At 48.5% G+C, this 18,394-nt stretch overlaps 1 protein-coding gene across 1 annotated transcript in view; it reads right to left on the reverse strand.

Annotated features, from left to right (window-relative positions):
- Positions 1-9,881: 9,881 nt before the first annotated feature.
- MBD2 (methyl-CpG binding domain protein 2) overlaps positions 9,882-18,394 on the reverse strand; it is a 53,029-nt gene continuing 44,516 nt past the window's right edge. Inside the window, exons 6-7 of the mRNA XM_077346798.1 lie at positions 12,157-12,301; positions 9,882-10,851 (exon numbers count right to left, since the gene is read on the reverse strand). Coding sequence (XP_077202913.1) covers positions 12,172-12,301 — 130 coding nt within the window. The 3' untranslated portion in view covers positions 9,882-10,851; positions 12,157-12,171. The remainder of the gene's footprint in view (positions 10,852-12,156; positions 12,302-18,394) is intronic.

The following is an 18,394-nucleotide window of genomic DNA, read 5'->3' on the forward strand; positions in this document are numbered from 1 at the left end:
TTCAGGTTTGAAGTTGTCAGAGATAATGAAACTTGGCAAGGCAAACATTTCCATTGTCCTTTCGACAGCGGGGACAGACCTGATTTTCTGGTACCTGTCACTAGTAAATCACTATTTTTCTGTTTTGCCTTTGGGGGAGATCTGCAGTTTATAACTTCATTGTTCTACAGGCACGTACACAAACTTTCCCACACGCCACACAAACACCAGTTTCAGCTCCTTATCCGTGGGCTCCTAAAAGTTAGGCCACTAAGACGTCACCCTCCCCTAATGGGAGAAATCCAGCCCAAGGTCCCAAAGCTGATTCTGCACACATTAGATAATGCACTTTAAATGTACTTTAGAAGTAGATCTTCCTGTTCCACACAGAAAACCCTACCTGCAAATGCACATTGAAAGCGTATTATCCACTGTGTGTGGAATGGGCCACAGTTTCACAGCAGTGACTTTCCAGAGCAGCTTTTCTCAACTTTTTAACCATTGAGAACCCCCTGAAACATTCTTCAGGCTTTGAGAAACCCCAGAAGTGGTGCAATCGTGCAGAGTATGGCCAGGAAGCAGAGCTGCAGATATACCCACCTGGGGCTCCTCCCCTTTCTAGGCCCATCATTGGCCATTTGGGGAAAGATGGGTGGGTTGACATGACCATATATAGTCGTATCTCCTGATAAATGTTTAACAAATTTAAATATCTTTCACCGCTCCTGAGGAGCGGTAATAATAAAGCCGTAAGGGCTAAAGGGGAGGAGAAAGAGGCGGGCCAAGTCCGTGACAAAAACTCCAATCAGGAGCCTCAAAGCAGCTCCTGATTAGCCCCTCTGAGTATCATTCCAGGGCCAAGTGGCCAATGGGAACCACGCACAGCGTGGCTCCCCATTGGCTACTTGGCACGTCCTCGGCTGTACTGTCCGGGGAGTCGCCAGGGGAAGTGTCCAGCGAAGTAGCCGCCTTGGCCGGGGAGGGGCCCACAGGAAAGGAGCAGGGATGCTGCATCGAAGACACGGCGGCCCTGCTCCTTTCCCGCCAGTCAGTCAGCCGTCTGGGACGGGGGGGGGCACAGGAACAGAGCAGGAATGCCGTGTCAAATACGGGGGAAGGAGATCAGCCCTGACTGCTCCTTAGAAGGCCAGATCCTGAAGATGAAACTCAAATACTTTGGCCACCTCATGAGAAGGAAGGACTCCTTGGAAGAGAGCCTAATGAAGAAGGGGGACAACAAAGAATGAGGTGGCTGGATGGAGTCACTGAAGCAGTCAGTGAGAGCTCAAATGGACTCTGGGGAATGGTAGAGGACAGGAATGCCTGGTGGGTCATTGTCCATGGGTTCGTGATGGGTCGGACATGACTTAGAATCATAGAATCATGGAAGGGGCCATACAGGCCATAGAATCATAGAATCAGGGAGCTGGAAGGGACCATACAGGCCTTCTAGTCCAACCCCCTGCTCAACGCAGGATCAGCCCAAAGCATCCTAAAGCATCCAAGAAAAGTGTGTACCCAACCTTTGCTTGAAGACTGCCAGTGAGGGGGAGCTCACCACCTCCTTAGGCAGCCTATTTCACTGCTGAACTTCCCAACTTGTATTCACAACTAACGACAAATGTTAACCTTGAAATACAACCTTTGGCTGAGATGGTACATGTGAGCCAGTGATTAACCCCCATTCATTCGTCCTCCCCGCTTTTCCCTGACCCCTGCATTGACATTTCTGGCTGCTGTTCAGCCAGGCAGATGTTAGCCAGCCAGCTGGTAAGCCCGTGAGAAAGCAGAGTGTTTTTTGTTCCCCTAAGGTTTCCTTCTGCCTTCCCTTGGAATCCTACTCCCCGGGGTCTCTTATATTGTCACATGACCAACATTTCCCAGAAGATACCAAGGTGTGGTTGTGGGGGGGATAAGTTGGCTGGAGATGAAAAAATAGTAAAAAAAAACGTTGCTAAATTTATGGTGTAGAGGCTTTTACTTAACTATTTTGATATGAGTTTTGCACTCGATTTTCAGAGATTTTTTTCTCCATTTGTAAAATGCTTGATAGGGGGTGCAGTTTAGATATAAGGAAACAGTTTTGAACCTTGTAGAAATATATTATTTAAATTATTTTTGCTTTTTGTTTCCAATGTTTTTTGACTTTTTTAGCCTGTAGGAGGAGCCTGGAGATCTTCCCCTATTACAATCTCCAGACAACATAGACCAGTTCCTCTAGAGAAAGTGGCTGCTTTGGAAGGAGAATTGTATTGTGTTATACCCCTGATGAGCTCCCTCCCCTCCCCAAAATCTCCAAGTATTTGTCACATCTAATGCTAAGCCTGGTATTTACTAGCACAGCCTCTGGAATGCACACAGGAAAGAGCAATTAATACAATGCTGTGTTCAAAGGTTATAAAAGAAAATGGATTAAAATAAAAGATGATATCGATGGATAAAATGGGATGGAAAGAACAATGGATTATATTATAAGGCAGCTGTCCCCAACCCCCGGTGGGGTGACCAGTACCAGTCTGTGGATCAGTCGGTACCGGGCCGCGACTCCTCCTTGTCCTCCTCTCCGGCTGCTGCCTCGGGGGCTGCCATGCCACTCTGCCGCCAGCTCACCTTTGGTGATCTCCAGCGGCCGCCATGGCTGGGGCTCCCCCTTGTTGTGGCACTGCGTAGCTGCTGCTGACAGCGCCCCCCAGTGGGCGGTGGGAAGTCAGGGGCGCCGGTGGGAAAGCAAGTGGAGCAGGGGCTCAGGCGGTGGCAACGTCCCTCGGCAAAAGACTACCCTCCTCCCCAGGCCTCAGTAAGATTGTCAAGTGTTGACCGCTCCCCGGTGATAAAATGGTCGGGGACCACTGTAGGCATCAGTTTTAAGGAATCAAGGCTAGAAACAAAGCAAGGTCAGCAGCCCAGTCCACAGAGGTCTGGGAGTCAAGAGTTCCACCGAAGGGTCAAGGAAGTAGGGAGGACTGAGGTTCAGGGTCCAAAGGTGAGCAGCCAGGCAGGGATTTAGGTACTGGTTTCTCTCTGAATAGCAAGCACAACATTAGCAAGCAGGATACAAAGCAAAACTCTAATCACGGAGACTCTGGTTACAGAGCAGTGTGCACTAGATAGCTCCCACATTGAACTCTGTTCAGCGTCACCTTTTTATCAGCCTAATTAATACATTAATACATACATTCGTTTTTGGCATTCTGCAGGGCTTGCAAGACCGCGCTCTTTCGCCAGGTCTATGGTTGAAGCTGGGGCCCGGAAGATCAGGTGGTCCCCTAGAAGATATCGCCACGGGCCAGATCATTGCCACTGCTGGACCGCCGGCATTTGTAGTCCCCTATGGTGCACTGAGAGGCAGCCTGTAATGGTTGAGGGGGTTGGAGATAGTTTTGCTGCCTGGGTATAGATTTTAATGGGGATATTGTGTTTTATGTTGGGTTTTATTGTGTAACCCACCACAAGACAGCTTGCCGAGAGCGACGGGAAATAAATCGAATAACAACAACAACAACAATAACAACAACTGGCTCAAGGCCAAGGCCCAGGTGTGACAACTCATTGTGTTCCTGCTCCTGTAAACATCTCTGCTGAAGGAGCTAAAGTCATCCATTGCGGTTCCAACCGATGGACACCTTGTTGTCTTTCTTGGGCTATCAATCTCCCCCTCCATCTTCTATGCTGGCTCAGGAGACATTGGGGGTGAAGGACAAACTGGTTTCTGACTTCTGCCCCTTTGTCCCCTGCCAGTACAAGCTGCCTTCATCCCCTGATGCTTCTGCTGCTGCCTCGGATTCTAAACTCAGCTGCTCAGACAGGGATCCCACAGGTGCAGATCCTGACTCTTCCATCTCCTTGTCATGCACCTGGCTGATTCACAACAGTGTTTCTCCATCTTGAGCAGACAATGCTTAGTGAGTGAAGCGCTGGGAAAAGAAAGGTATCTGAGCGTCCTGTCGATTGCATTGACTCCCTGGGTGCTAATCCATCTTGAGTCCAAGTGAGAAAGGTAGGCTATCAGTCAATCAATCGGAAGGCTTCCAAGTGTCAGGATTGCTGCTGAACCCTGCCATGAGTTAGCATGAGTTTCTCCATGATTATTTGTTTAACCTTTTTCCCTGCTTGGTTCCTGAGGCCCCAGGCCCATATATTATGCTTGCATGCTTGAAACTGAAACTATGTTGCTACATCCTGTTATCACAGGGAGCTGTGATTTATTTGTCTTTTGAACCTCCCGGCCCGGTCTGCCTTTTGTAACCATAACATCTTATCTTGTCCGGAGACGACCAAGGACGTGAGAATTGTAACACTATGGTTTATGGCACCTGCAGCCTCCTTTCCCCCCTCCCTTGGGAACTTTCAAGTTTTAGGCGGGAGAACTGTATTGATAAGGGGAGGCAAATCTGTCCTCAGGCAGATTTGACTTCTTTAGCTTAGGTGTATGAAGTAACTTCTCAATAAACGCTTTCTTTATTAAAGAAGCTTGTTGTGAGTTCTTGCGACGCTTGACACCAAGGATGGAAGGACTAGGAGACCTCCGACAACAGCTGTTGCAAAGGAAGGCACTAGGCAAGGTACCTTTTGCTGTAACAGCCAGAAGTCAGATGCAACTTGATGGTTCTTCACGCACATACGGTTCCAGTAGGTTACTTCCTTGGGAGTAGGTTACTTGCCTGACCTTGGGACAACACAGCAGATTTTACTATTTGTGCTCTTTTGCTCCAGCCTTCCCATTTGAGGGATGTAGGTCCTTGACGTCACTGTGTCACACGAGGAACCTCCCTGATCTTTAAGGTTTTTAATAGAAGAAGAAGAAGAAGAAGAAGAAGAAGAAGAAGAAGAAGAAGAAGAAGAAGAAGAAGAAGAAGAGTTGATTCTTATATGCTGCTTTTCTCTACCCAAAGGAGTCTCAAAGCGGCTTACAAGTTGCCTTCCCTTTCCTCTTCCCACAACAGACATCCTGTGAGTTGGGTGAGGCTGAGAGAGCCCTGATATCACTGCTCGGTCAGAACAGCTTTCTCAGTGCTGTAGTGAGCCCAAGGTCACCCACCTGGCTGCATGTGGGGGAACAGGGAATCAAACCTGCCAGATTAGAAGTCTGCACTCCTAACCACTACACCAAGCTGGCTCAGCAGATCTTGGCTGTTACGTAGGTTCAGCCCAGGCTAGTCCTTGGATGGGTGACCACCAATGACGTCCAGGGTTGCTTCACAGAGGCAGGCAATGGCAAAGCCTGCCTGTTTGTCTCTTGCATTGAAAGCCCTACGGGGTCAACCTACCACGGCTGCCCCTTGACCACACTTTCTACGGCCATCTCAGTGAAAGTGTTTAGGAACTGGGTGTTCTGATTTTCAGTGGAAGTTTGGACTTCAACCCTGTGGGAGACGCCCCAGCATTGGCCGCTGGAAGCAACACGATGACCTCGGAGATGTTTCTCCTTCCTGCAGCCGGAGTGTCAGCAATTACATAAACAGCTGTAATAATAATTAGCATTGCCGCTGAAGTATAACAGATCATTAGGTTTTCCAGCTAGGAGGTAAACTGCTTGTGAATCAGCTGCTCAGCCTGTGGCCTTGTTATTTACTGTTGAGCCTTTTTATCTTTCCCTAAGGGGGAAGGGGAAGACAATTATCGCTTAATTACCTTATCTCATCATTGGAAAAGGATGCACAAGTCGTGTTCTCCGAGTTACAGGCGTACGTCGGGAAATATGTCTGACAACTTGCAGGGGGAGATTTTCCTCCCGTGAAACCGGAGAAGAGGGAAGGAGGCCTGGTGGAGCCCTGTCCCATCAGATCTCAGAAACTAAGTAGGGTCAGTTCTTGGACGGGAGACCCCCCAGCAAAGTCTCTGCAGAAGAATGCAATGGCAAGTCACCTCTTGCCCTGAAATCCTCTTGCTGGACCAGCCAGAAGTTAGCGCAACTTGATAGGACTTCACATCTAAGGGACCGCTTGTCTCCTTATGCCCCCCGCAGGGCTTTTTGCCCTGCGGGTGCTAATCTGCTTATGGTCCTTGGCCCCCGAGAGGTATGCCTGGCCTCAACCTGGGCCAGGGCCTTTTCGGTCCTGGCCCCTGCCTGGTGGAATGAGCTCCCGGAAGAGCTGAGGGCCCTGACGGAGCTATCTTAGCTCCGCAGGGCCTATAAAACGGAGCTCTTCTGCCAGGTGTTTGTTTCCGCATGACAAATGCAGCCATAAGGCCACACTTTGCGGTTTCTCCCGGACATGCATACAGTACACTAACAGAACAACTTTTGAGTCCACCTTGGAGACGAACAAAGTTTTATTCAAGGCAGAAGCTTTCATTGGGAATGCCAAAGATTGTGCCTGGGACCTTTTGCCTTCCACACGCATGTGAGACTCTCTCTCTCTCTCTCTCTCTCTCTCTCTCTCTCTCTGTAGTCTAATTGCTAATGTTCATCTAGGAAGATGAGCCATGGGAGAGGAAGGTTGGACGTTAATGGTGAGTCTGGCTTTGGGGCAGTCTTGCAAGAGTGATGTCACATGCACCTGGATGCAGGGCTACTTTGGGTGCTTTCTCCTGGGAACAGGGGAAGACCACCTTTACCTAGTTGGGGCATTTTCATGGGTGTCTGGGGGGAGGGTGGATTTTGGGGTTGTATTGCTCAGGGCAGCCTTTCTCAGCTTTTTTTTTTTAATCATTGAGAAATCTACCAAAGTTTTAAGACCAACAACGTTTTATTCAAGGTGTAAGCTTCCCTGTGCATGTACACTCCTTCAGATGCCAAGGTTTTAAGACCATCGAAGTTTTATTCAAGGTGTAAGCTTCCCTGTGCATGTACACTCCTTCAGATGCCAAGGTTTTAAGACCATCGAAGTTTTATTCAAGGTGTAAGCTTCCCTGTGCATGTACACTCCTTCAGATGGCAAGGGTTTAAGACCATCAAAGTTTTATTCAAGGTGTAAGCTTCCCTGTGCATGTACACTCCTTCAGATGGCAAGGTTTTAAGACAATTGAAGTTTTATTCAAGGTGTAAACTTCCCTGTGCATGTACACTTCTTCAGATGGCAAGGTTTTAAGACAATTGAAGTTTTATTCAAGGTGTAAGCTTCCCTGTGCATGTACACTTCTTCAGATGGCAAGGTTTTAAGACAATTGAAGTTTTATTCAAGGTGTAAGCTTCCCTGTGCATGTACACTTCTTCAGATGGCAAGGTTTTAAGACAATTGAAGTTTTATTCAAGGTGTAAGCTTCCCTGTGCATGTACACTTCTTCAGATGGCAAGGTTTTAAGACAATTGAAGTTTTATTCAAGTTGTAAACTTCCGTGCATATGCACGCTTCTTCAGATACATTAAAACCATTGTGTTTTCACAGACCCACACAGGACATGGGGCTAATAGAACAGGTAACTAAATCCCCAGTCATGGCCAGTTCAGGCCCTGGCCACTTTATGGAAGAGCTTCTCAGAGGAGAAAAAGGAGAAACTTTCCATCCCCAAGAGGCCCAAAGCATTCCCATTCTCCAGGGTCTTTCATTGATGCTCAGCTACGAGACGGGAATTTTAAAAAGCCAGCCTTGGGCGTCGAGTAGGCGATTCAGTCCCTGAGTAAATATGACAGATAGCATAATGTTAAACAGTGTTTGAAAGTCCATCAGCACAGCCCGATGGGAGCTCCGGGATGGATGAGTGCCACCTGGTCTTCGAGGCGGCAATCTGCGAAACGCTCTCATCTCTTTCGAACCGCATCAGCTCCCGGCTCACGCCAAACTCATCTTCCCAGACCATTTCTTTGCAAAGCTGAGGAGTCCTCGTTTAATGCTCTTCCCGCCACTGCTCCATGCGTGTCTAACGGGCTTCCGTCTGTGTCTCTTTAACCAGAATGAATGGCCCGGCAGCTCGGGGGAGGCAAAGGCAGGGAACAGGGCTGCTTTTCGCGACCGGAGGAGTCCGATGATCAATGGCTTATTTGGAAACAGCTTAGCCCAGGAGAGACTGCTGGAAAACGGCGGGCGCCCGAGATGAACGGCGCTGGCTGCGGGAGTTCAATGCACATTATTATAAAGCCACTAGAATCTATTCGCCGCTGCGTCCTAATGGGCGGCTTTTATGAAAAATCACTGTGCAATGAGCAGATCTTCCGTGCGACCCAGAAATCTCAAAAGGCTCATCTGATGGGGCCTCGGCTAGATGGATGGGTTTCCTTGGTGTTGGCGTGCACCATCAGCTACAAGCCGGAGTAAAATTGGTGAAGCTCTTCAAGAGAGGCGTTTCGGGAGGGAGGCACAAAGCTGGGGCTGGAAGGCCCATTAAAGTTAGTAAGGAAAGGCCCTCTTCTAAAGTAATAACGTTGCTGATTTTAGAGAATTCAGCAGTCTTGGGGGAATCACAGGAATGGACTGGACGATTTAGGGACATTCCATTAAATTGTAAGAATGCCAAGGAACTGGAAATGTATTTATTTTGCAGCATTTATAGATTTATTTGCTTGTTTATAATTTGATTTGTATACTCCCTCTCTCGGAGTAGCCACCTCGAGGCGGAGAACAGCAAGCGCATAACAGTGCTCAGAAAAACACAGAAAACATCATAAAACCAAATGCATGGATAATTTAAAGTTAAAAATTATTGCCTGTAGCAGAACTATTTGTCAGAAAACTCACTTCAGTCACCGGCAGCCAAGCTGGAGGAGTTGGGGAAGGGGGGGACGAGAGGACGGAGGCCTGGTTACATGTAGATCTCCTTGGCCTCAACCATAGGCCTGGTGAAAGAACCCCACCTTGCAAGCCCTGCAGAACATCTGTCAGGCCCCTGATGTTTTCAAGGAGCTGATTCCCCCAGGCAGGGGCCAGGCCCAAGAATTGAGATTAAGTTTCCCACTGACATTCAAAGCAGTTTGAGACAGTATTGGTCCATACGACGAGAGGGGTTGTAGCTCAGTGGCAGAGCATCTGCTTGGCATGCAGAAGGCCCCAGGTTCAAGCAGCAGCATCTTCACATGTGATAGTCGGTGGTGTGAAAGACCTCTGCCTCAGACCTTGGAGAGCCTCAGCTACTCTGAGTAGCCAATGCCGACTTTGATGGACCTAGGGTTGGATTCATCACAAAGCAATTTCATGTGTTCATGAGACATAATCACTTGGTTATGTATAATGCTACTGTACAAGATTGCTATTTTTTAAATTTAGAAGCAACACTGTAATGCGATCAACTTTTTTTAAAAAAAGGGCAGGTTTTTCAGAACGGAGGGAGGAAAATGCCTCAAAACGGCAGCTGCACTGAACAACTCCAAATTAGATCCTGTTAGATCCCGCTTGAAAAGATGAAATCGGGTTTTCTGGGGATTCCTTTGCTATGGGGCAGGCTCCCCTGACTCCTGGCAAACGGCTTCTGACCACGCATCTGGTAATTGGACTGGCTTTGTTGATTATCCGCTTATCTGGACTCTGACCTTGGCTTTCCCTTCGACTACTCTTTGCCTCGCCCTTCACTCTGCTTGCTTTGATTCCTGATGACTCCGACTGAACTTTGACTTTGCTCCAGCTAGGCTCTGCAGCCCAGGCACCTCCTGCACAGCTGGCACTGGGAGTGGCACCTGGAGAAACAGACTTCAGTGCATGAAGGGTTTCGCGAAGTCTGAAGAATGTTTCAGGGGTGTCTCGAAAAGTGGAGACAGGCTGCCCTCCAGGGTCACCAATCGCCATCAGCCAGCTGTGACTTGACGGCAAGTTCTACTACAGCCACTCTTTAAAGCGCCAAACATTTTAGCTTTCCTCATCATTCTGATCATTTAAAGTTCCCTTTTGTTGCCTCTTTTTCAGCGCTGTAATGTGCTGCTGCCTCGCCAGGGCTAAGCGGGATCCGAGAGCAAACAAAAGTTGCGTTATTCACACCTGTTGGGACACCAGGGACCTCACTTCCCCCTTCCCTTGGTCATTGATCACGTGTCGTTTACAAAGTGCTTTACGCTCTTTATTAGGTTCATCCTCACAACAACCCTGTGAGGTAGGTCGCTCGTGTCCATTTCAACAAATGGAGAATTGAGATCGGAAGACCATTGGCCAAATCCAGCATGGGAGAACCTCACACTCCATGGGTGCCCATCCACATTGCATTGAGTTTCTCGCTGAATTTAACAGGGAAGGTCATGGTTTTTTGCTTTTTAAATAGAACTCAAGACGTATTCGGACCATGATCTGGAACCCAGGACTCTTGCCCCCTTACTGCTTGCTAGATTTAACACTGTTTGTGTCCATGATCAATGTCACTATAATCTGGGCATGCGGCACCCGCCAACATGTATTTTATTCTAGTGCATCACCGATTAAAAATGTAGTAGCTCCAAATACAATTATTTATTTCTCTTTCCAAGAATGACAATGGGACAATGTACAGATGCTTTCCCTCAAGTGCAGTATAAAATCTGTTTATATATATTTATATATGTATATATTTACACACACCCATACGTTATGTCATAATTTTTTAAAATCAGGGAAACCTTCCAGATCCATAATTACAAGCACACACTCGTGCACACATACATACACAAAAAAAACAACAAAATATTTAGTGCTAGCCACAATGTTCCAGCAGGACTGCAATTTGGCATCCAATAAAACTCCACTTTGGTTTGTGTTTTTCTTTTTTTTTAGGAAAGTGTCGGACATCATCCAAAAAGAGACAGACTTTTAAAGTTGTCAAGATACAAAATAAAAGTTTTGAGTTTTCCTCTTTTTTTTTCTTTTGAAGGAGATAAACATAAAAAAATAAGAGCCCAAAAAAAGGCCTTGATTTTTAATGCTATTAGAAAGCTATATAAATGTGCATGAGTCCTCTTCTTAGCGATGGGGAATCAGTGGGGTGCAATGGAAGTGCTCCAGCTTCCGGGCTCTTCCGGGAATAATTCTGCTTAAGTACCTGTAAGACAGAGGGAAAGGTTGAGAAAGTCTGTGCGTGGAAAATATTGTACATTTTAATTTTTTTACAGTTCATCTCTGCCCAGGATTCAGAATGGTGCCTGAAATCAAAGCCTTCAGAAGTCCCTTGGTCACAATGAAGAGCTGATTGAACTCCCTGTGTGCCTGGCTTCCTTCGAACCCACGGATTTAACAGGAGACCTCTGAGGATTTGGATGGAGTTCCTCCAAGGAGCACTAGGGCTGAATCTGCACGGATATTTATTCCAATCCCAGGATGATTCAGTCCCTCCCATCTACACTGAATGCAATTTCCATTTTGATTTTTGCCAATTTAAATTTTCCCAATGTAACAAGCTGGATTGACCCGGAGTGACCCTACCTTTTCCCCGCAATATCCTGGAGTGGATATAAACTTCAATATTTGAAAAATTGGCATGGGTAAAGGTGCAGCTCTCTGTTTGTTCCAAACTAACTAGCTGCCTCGAGCCTCTGACACTGTAGAGGCGTCAGTTGTTCCCACTTGTTCCCAGGCTGGAAGGTTTCCCTTAAAGGGGAAGCCCTAACTTCTCTGCAGAGATTTTCCTCTTGGATTTATTCCCCCTCCTCTGCTGTCTCCAATCCTCTCCCCCTTTCAAGAAAAGAGGCTCCTGCTGTGCTTGGTACCCCCACCCCTCTGAGCTTCCCTAATGACGTGCAGAAGACTTTTCTGTTTCAATGCGGGGAGGGAAGGAGACAGAGGAAGACCTGATTCCAAATTGATCTGAATTCAGCAGGATCCACAACGGAAAAACAAAGTAAGTGCAGAATCAGCCCAGGCGCCATGACACAGAGGCAGCCAATGGCAAATCACCTCCAAATGTCCCTTGCCTGGCTGCCAGATCTCCTGGCTATGCGACACACACACACTGCACGATAAATTAAAAAAAAACACAATCACGTTCTTATGGTCTTCACCATCACCACGAACGGAGAACCTACCATATCCCTGGACAACCAATTCCAACGCTGAGCCATTTCTAATGCAGTGCTGTCCCAGGGCACAGAAAAAGCTGGGAAGTCAGCATGGCCACTCTTGACTGCAGTGAGAGGTCTGAATTGGCTCTCAGCAGCTTCAAGTCACGCCTAGCGATCTCCTTGTCCTAAGAACGCCTCGTCTGCAGTTCCTCCTCATCTCACTCTCCTCGCGACGGAGGAATCCTCCGCCCCACTGAACAACTAACACCTTCCTCGGCAATTTACCAGCAGGGATTACGATTTTAAAAAGAAATCGTTGTCATTGGGAAAGTCTGGAGCCAGGGCCGCACCTGATTCCTGATTTCCTATTCTTCTTCTCCGTGGTCCATCTCGACCTCCTCTAAGTTAGCCGTGTCTGCGGCTCGCGACAAGATGTCCGCCATCAGCGCCTCCTCCAGTTTCCTGCGCACCTGCTGTACCCGCTCCTCTTGCTTCCTGGGGAGGCATTCAAAAGCCCACAGGTGAAAACATTAACGCTTCTGTTTTAAGAAACAACGAGTTAAGATTTGGCAGCCCTGACCCAGATGGCCCGAGCTAGGCTGATCTCAACAGATCTCGGAAGCTAAGCAGGGTCAACCCTGGTTAGTACAGCAACAAAGGCAACAAAGTGTCATTGTAGTCCATTTCCAAGGACTACAATTCCCATGAACCCCTGCCAGCATATAGTCCATAGACATCTGGAGAGCCTCCGTTTGGCCACCCCTGCTCATGCTGGCAAGGGCTCATGGGAATTGTAGTCCATGGACATCTGGAGAGGCAGTTTGGCCACCCATACACATGCTGGCAGGGGCTCATGGGAATTGTAGTCCACCGACATCTGGAGAGCCTCAGTTTGGCCACTTGTGCACATGCTGGCAGGGGCTCATGGGAATTGTAATCCATGGACATCTGGAGAGCCTCAGTTTGGCCACCCGTGCACATGCTGACAGGGGTTCATGTGAATTGTAGTCCATGGACATCTGGAGAGCCACCCTTGCATATGCTGACAGGGGTTCATGTGAATTGTAGTCCATGGACATCTGGAGAGCCACCCTTGCATATGCTGACAGGGGCTCATGGGAATTGTAATCCACGGACATCTGGAGAGCCTCAGTTTGGCCACCCGTGCACATGTTGGCAGGGGTCCATGGGAATTGTAGTCCATGGACATCTGGAGAGCCACCCTTGCATATGCTGACATGGGCTCATGGGAATTGTAGTCCATGGACTTCTGGAGAGCCTCAGATTGGCCACCCCTGCAGAGTACATTTAGAACAGCTCATGGCAAGTTATACAAACTTAGTGACCCGTTCAATCACAATTCTTGGGGTCTCAAGAGAAACGGAATCTTAAATTCATCCGCTAGGAGCCAGTCAAAAGCCTTGGCAGCCATTCGCAGCTCCCACCTGCATAATTTCTTGGAGTGAATTTCTGAAGAAGGCTGTGGCCAAAAATTAGGTTGAACCGGTGGCTTTTTCTGAATTATTTACGCTTTCATGTATCTTCTAGCCATGGTTGGCTATTGATCTGGAACCACTGGGCTTTATGCTATGTGAAGCAAGGTTGCTTGGACGGAGACTCTCAGTTATTGTCATGGTTGAATTGTATTTGTTCTTGTTTACACGGGAACTGCTGTGCTGTTGGCATTTGTTATCTATCCGCTGTGGCCCTGCTTATCCCTTGTTCTCTTTCGCATAGCCGCGGGTGAAGGAATTTAGCAAAATCAAATGGACAGTTAAAACACCCACCTGCACTTGGTTCTGTGCAGTGCTGTCCACAGAGGCAGAAGCCTAGCTGGAAATGGGATTTGTCGAAATCTCCCATGCAACACGGCAGAAGGTAGGGCATTAGTTCTTGATAGCATATGTGGGTTGATACAAGACGATGAAATGATAAAAATATGCAGCTGGGGACTGAGAACACCACTTCTTGGCCTTTGGGTTAGAAGAGGAAGGAGAGCTGGCTTTTACACCTCTCTTTTCATGGCCTGAAGGAGACTCAAAGCAGCTTACCATCACCTTCCCTTCCTCTCCCCACAACCGGCACCCTGTGAGGGAGATGAGGCTGAGAGAGCCCTGAGATTACTGAAGAAGAAGACTTGGTTCTTATATGCCCCTTTTCTCTAGCAGAAGGAGTCTCAAAGCAGCTTACAGTCGCCTTCTCTTTCCTCTCCCCACAATAGACCCCCTGTGAGGGAGGTGAGACTGAGAGAGCCCTGAGATTCCTGAAGAAGAAGAGTTGGTTCATATATGCCACTTTTCTCTACCCGAAGGAGTCTCAAAATGGCTTACCACCACCTTTCCTCTCCCGACAACAGACACCCTGGGAGGTATGTGGGGCTGAGAGAGCTCTGAGAGAACACTTCTGTGAAAGCAGCTCTATCAAGACTGTGACTGGCCCACGGTCGGCCAGCTGGCTGTATGTGGAGGAGTAAGAAATTAAAAGCTGCTGCTCTTAACCACGACACCGTGCTAGCACTCAAGTTAAGATTAAGTGTAATGTGTAACCCTGGTCAGTACTTGAAGGGGTGACCACAACGGGGGGAGGAGGAGGAGGAGGAGAAGGCGACGACGATGACACCCTGTGGGGTGGGTGAGGCTGAGAGAGCCCTGATATTTCTGCTTGGTCAGAACAGTTTTATCAGTGCCGTGGCGAGCCCAAGGTCACCCAGGTGGCTGCATGTGGGGGAGTGCAGAATCGAACCCAGCATGCCAGATTAGAAGTCCGCACTCCTAACCACTACACTAAACTGGCTCTCAGAGGCTCCTCAAAGGAAGTCTGTATTTTGCCTCAGCTGGACATGTGGGTTTTGATACCTATTTCCAACGTGGGTTTCATGAGGTGGAAATTCCTTTCTTTTGACTATTTCGTTGTCACAGGACAATGTGGGTGTCATGAGGTGGAAGCTCCTTTCTTGTGACTGTTTCCTTGCCATACGATTTGAAGATGGGCCACTGTTAGTGTGGTTTCCCAGTGGAACAGGCTTCCTCGGAAGGTGGTGGATTCTCCATCTTTGGAGATTTTTAAACAGAGGCTGGAGAACCATCTGACAGAGAGGCCGATTCTATGAAGACTCAAGGGGGTGGCAGGTTACAGTGGAGGAGCGATAGGGTTGTGAGTGTCCTGCATGATACGGGGGGTTGGACTAGATGACCCAGGAGGTCCCTTGAAACTCTATGATTCCAAGATTCTATGAAGATGGGGTCCACCTGCAGAAGTCTGAGATTCTGAACATTGACACTCTTTCGTTGGGTGGCATAATTTCCAGTTGGCTTTTACCGAACAGCGGCCCAGAGTCACAAGAAAGGAGCTTCCACCTCATGAAACCCAGATTGTCCTGTGACAACAATATAGTCACAAGAAAAGATTTTCCACCTCATGAAACCCACGTTGGAAGTAGGTATTAAAACCCACATTTCCAACTGAGGCAAAAAATATAGACTTCCTCTTCGTAGGCCACTCAATTTTTTTTTTTTTTACTTTTCTCTCATTGGACTATCCACTGAACCTGCTGGCCGTGTAAGCCTCGACAGAGAAGTCAATGGCTGGAAAGGAACTTATGAGCAGACAGCCATCTGCCCACCTGCCTCAAATGACCATCAGGATTACACACAATGAGTTGGACCGAATGATTATCCCACCGCTAAGACTTCTCCTAATGGAGTTCTGGTCACTGCACCTCAAAAGAGACTTTGGAAAGGGGCCACTATGGGAGCACCATCCCTATGAAGAAAGGTTAAAGAGGCTCAGACTCTTGATCTTGGAGAACGGATGACCGAAAAGTAACATGATAGATCAGGCTTTCCCAACCTGCGTTTCGTGAAAACCTCGGGTTTCTTGACAGCCCCGGAAGGGTTTCCCAAATGGGTGGGAGTCAATTTTGTATATATTTTTAAAGGTGTTAAATATTTATTGGATGCTATGACCAAATATGGTCATGTTGGCCCACCCACCCCCTTCCCCAAATGGCGATTGAGGGTCTTGGAAGGGGCGGAGCCTTGGGTGGGCAAGAACTAGGCTTCCCAACCATATTCTACACAATCGTGCCAATTCTGGGGTTACGCAGAGCCTGAAGAATGTTCCAGGGGGTTCTCAATCAGCAAAAGTTGATAAAGGCTGTAAGAATCATAGAATAATAGATTTGGAAGGGGCCTCCTGGATCATCTAGTCCCAACCCCCTGCACTATGCAGGACACTCACATCCGTATCGCTCGTCCACTGTAACCTGCCACCCCCTTGAGCCTTCACAGAGAGGTTGACAGCATAGAGAAAAGAAGTACTTTTCTCCCTTTCTCGCAAGACAGGATACCCTAGGCCATGAAGGCCAGGGCACTTATTTGCTTACTTAGATTTATCTGCCACTTTTCTCCCCAAAGGGGCATCCAAAGTGGCTTACAACATTTTCCTCTTCCCCGTAGATAAAACGGTCTTCTGGATACCTCCCCAGGGGGAAGTGCCTGCTCGTGTGACCCGCTCAGCATGCCGTGAATCCCATTCCTGACACCCTGCTTCCCGTCCCGTGTGTGCCGCCAGTGATTCAAAACGCCACCCTTGCGGGGACCGAGATCCCGTGGCATCAGTGAGTCGGAGGTTGCAGCCGAGAGTCGGATCTGGCCAAACTTTCTCCTCCTTCTCCTGCGTCATCGCGTCCGTCTCTGCGCCGCTCCGGGATAAGCTCCCAAACGGTCTCTCAAAATGTCAAGCGTCTTAAAGGCTACGGGGAAGGTAATGCCTCGGAAACAACCACAGCTGCATCCCAGCCAGGACGATGCCGGGGGATTGGATGATTTCCAAAGCTCCCGGGGCTGATCTTGCGCCGAGGCTGTGAAGATGCCGGCGGAAAAGCCCCTCGCTAAATAATGAAGGAGGCTTATTTGCCAGTTGACTGAGATCTTGCTTCAGCTTTGCATGTGGAGTGTGACGCTGAGCGAGGCTTTGGCGGGGGCTCGCAAGGAAATGTCGGGGCTGACAAAGGAGATGGAGCTTTAAGCAGCAGGGAGGCAGGAGAATAGATTCTCCAGGCCACCTTGGGGGAAACACAAAGAGGAGCCACCCCAGGGGGAGGGGAAGAGCGCCGGACGCCGAAGCCGTACAAGGGGTTTCCAAATTGTTTGCTGGCTTTTGCGCAGGGAGCTTAAGGATGCAAGGAACAGCAGATCTCTTGCTCACGCAACCCAATGAATGGGATGAGCAAGGGTCTCTGTCATGTGCAGCCTTTTGAACAGGGTGCAGTAAGGCGAGGGTAGTCAACCTGTGGTCCTCCAGATGTCCATGGTCTACAATTCCCATGAGCCCCTGCCAGCGTTCGCTGGCAGGGGCTCATGGGAATTGTAGACCATGGACATCTGGAGGACCACAGGTTGACTTCCCCCCGGTAAGGTGTGGCTAATGTCAACAGATGCTGCCATCAGAGCCGCATGGAAAGAAATGCTGATTTTATGAACTTAGGCAGATGGTGAGTGGGTAGACAGGGAGAGATGCGCCAGTGTTTGTCTCTTGTGGCCCTTCCTTGAAGACTCAGGGCTGATCACCACTGTGGGATGGTAGGTGAATTTCCTCCAGGTCAGGCTGGCTTCTCGAGATTTTCGGCGGAGGGATCACTTGGGCATGAAATTGGGGTCACTGTGAGTAAGCAGGTAGCTGTGAGTTCCTGCATTGTGCAGGGGTTGGACTAGATGACCCTGGAGATCCCTTCCAAATGTCCAGTGATGGGCCTGGAGGGGGTGGCAAGGGGAGGGCCCCTGGGTGGGGGTGTATATAGCCTTGCTTCCTAAGCATATTCGGCAGAATATCATACCACTTCTAGGGGTTTCTTAAAGCATGAAGAATGTTTCAGGGGTTTCACAGTGGCAAAAAGTTGAGAAAGGCTGCATTAGTGCAACAGGGGAAGTGAGTTCCAGTGACGTCTAGAGATGTCATTGGCCATCTGAACATCTGGGAAAGGCCGTCTAGGCCCTGGGGAGCTCTTACGTAACCCCAGGGTTCCCCCGGACCCAAGACAAAAAACTGCAATGATCGACTTGCACTCAAAGGAACTATGTTTAAGCAGAATTATGTCATCCGTTCAGTCATGTCCGACCCTCAGCGATTCTATAGGGAAGTCTTCGCCACTCGCCCCTGTCTCTGACTGCTTCTTTTAGTTGGTTCATGGTCATCCCTGTATCGGCTTTGATCGTGTCGAGCCAGCAGATCCTTTGCTGACCTCATTTCCTTTTGCCACTGACCATGCTGAGTATTAATGATTTTTCTAGCGAGTTTGATCGCAGGATGGGTCCAAAGTGAGCTTTAGCCGTAATATCTTCCCTTCTGATGACATAGCTGGTTTGTTCCTCTCTAAAACTATCTTGTTGGTAACTTCAGCTGTCCATGGTACTCGCAGGCTTCGTCTCCAACACCATAATTGGAAAGCGTCTATTCTCCTCCTGTCTTCCTTCTTCAGAGTCCAGCATTCACATCCATAGGTTGTTATGGGGAAGACAAGGGCGTGGACTAGCCGACACTTTGTATTAAGGCTGATAATACAGCGAGCTAAATAAGAACTGTGGGCCT

Source organism: Paroedura picta, chromosome 7 (genome assembly GCF_049243985.1).
Source record: "Paroedura picta isolate Pp20150507F chromosome 7, Ppicta_v3.0, whole genome shotgun sequence".
Taxonomy (NCBI): domain Eukaryota; kingdom Metazoa; phylum Chordata; class Lepidosauria; order Squamata; family Gekkonidae; genus Paroedura; species Paroedura picta.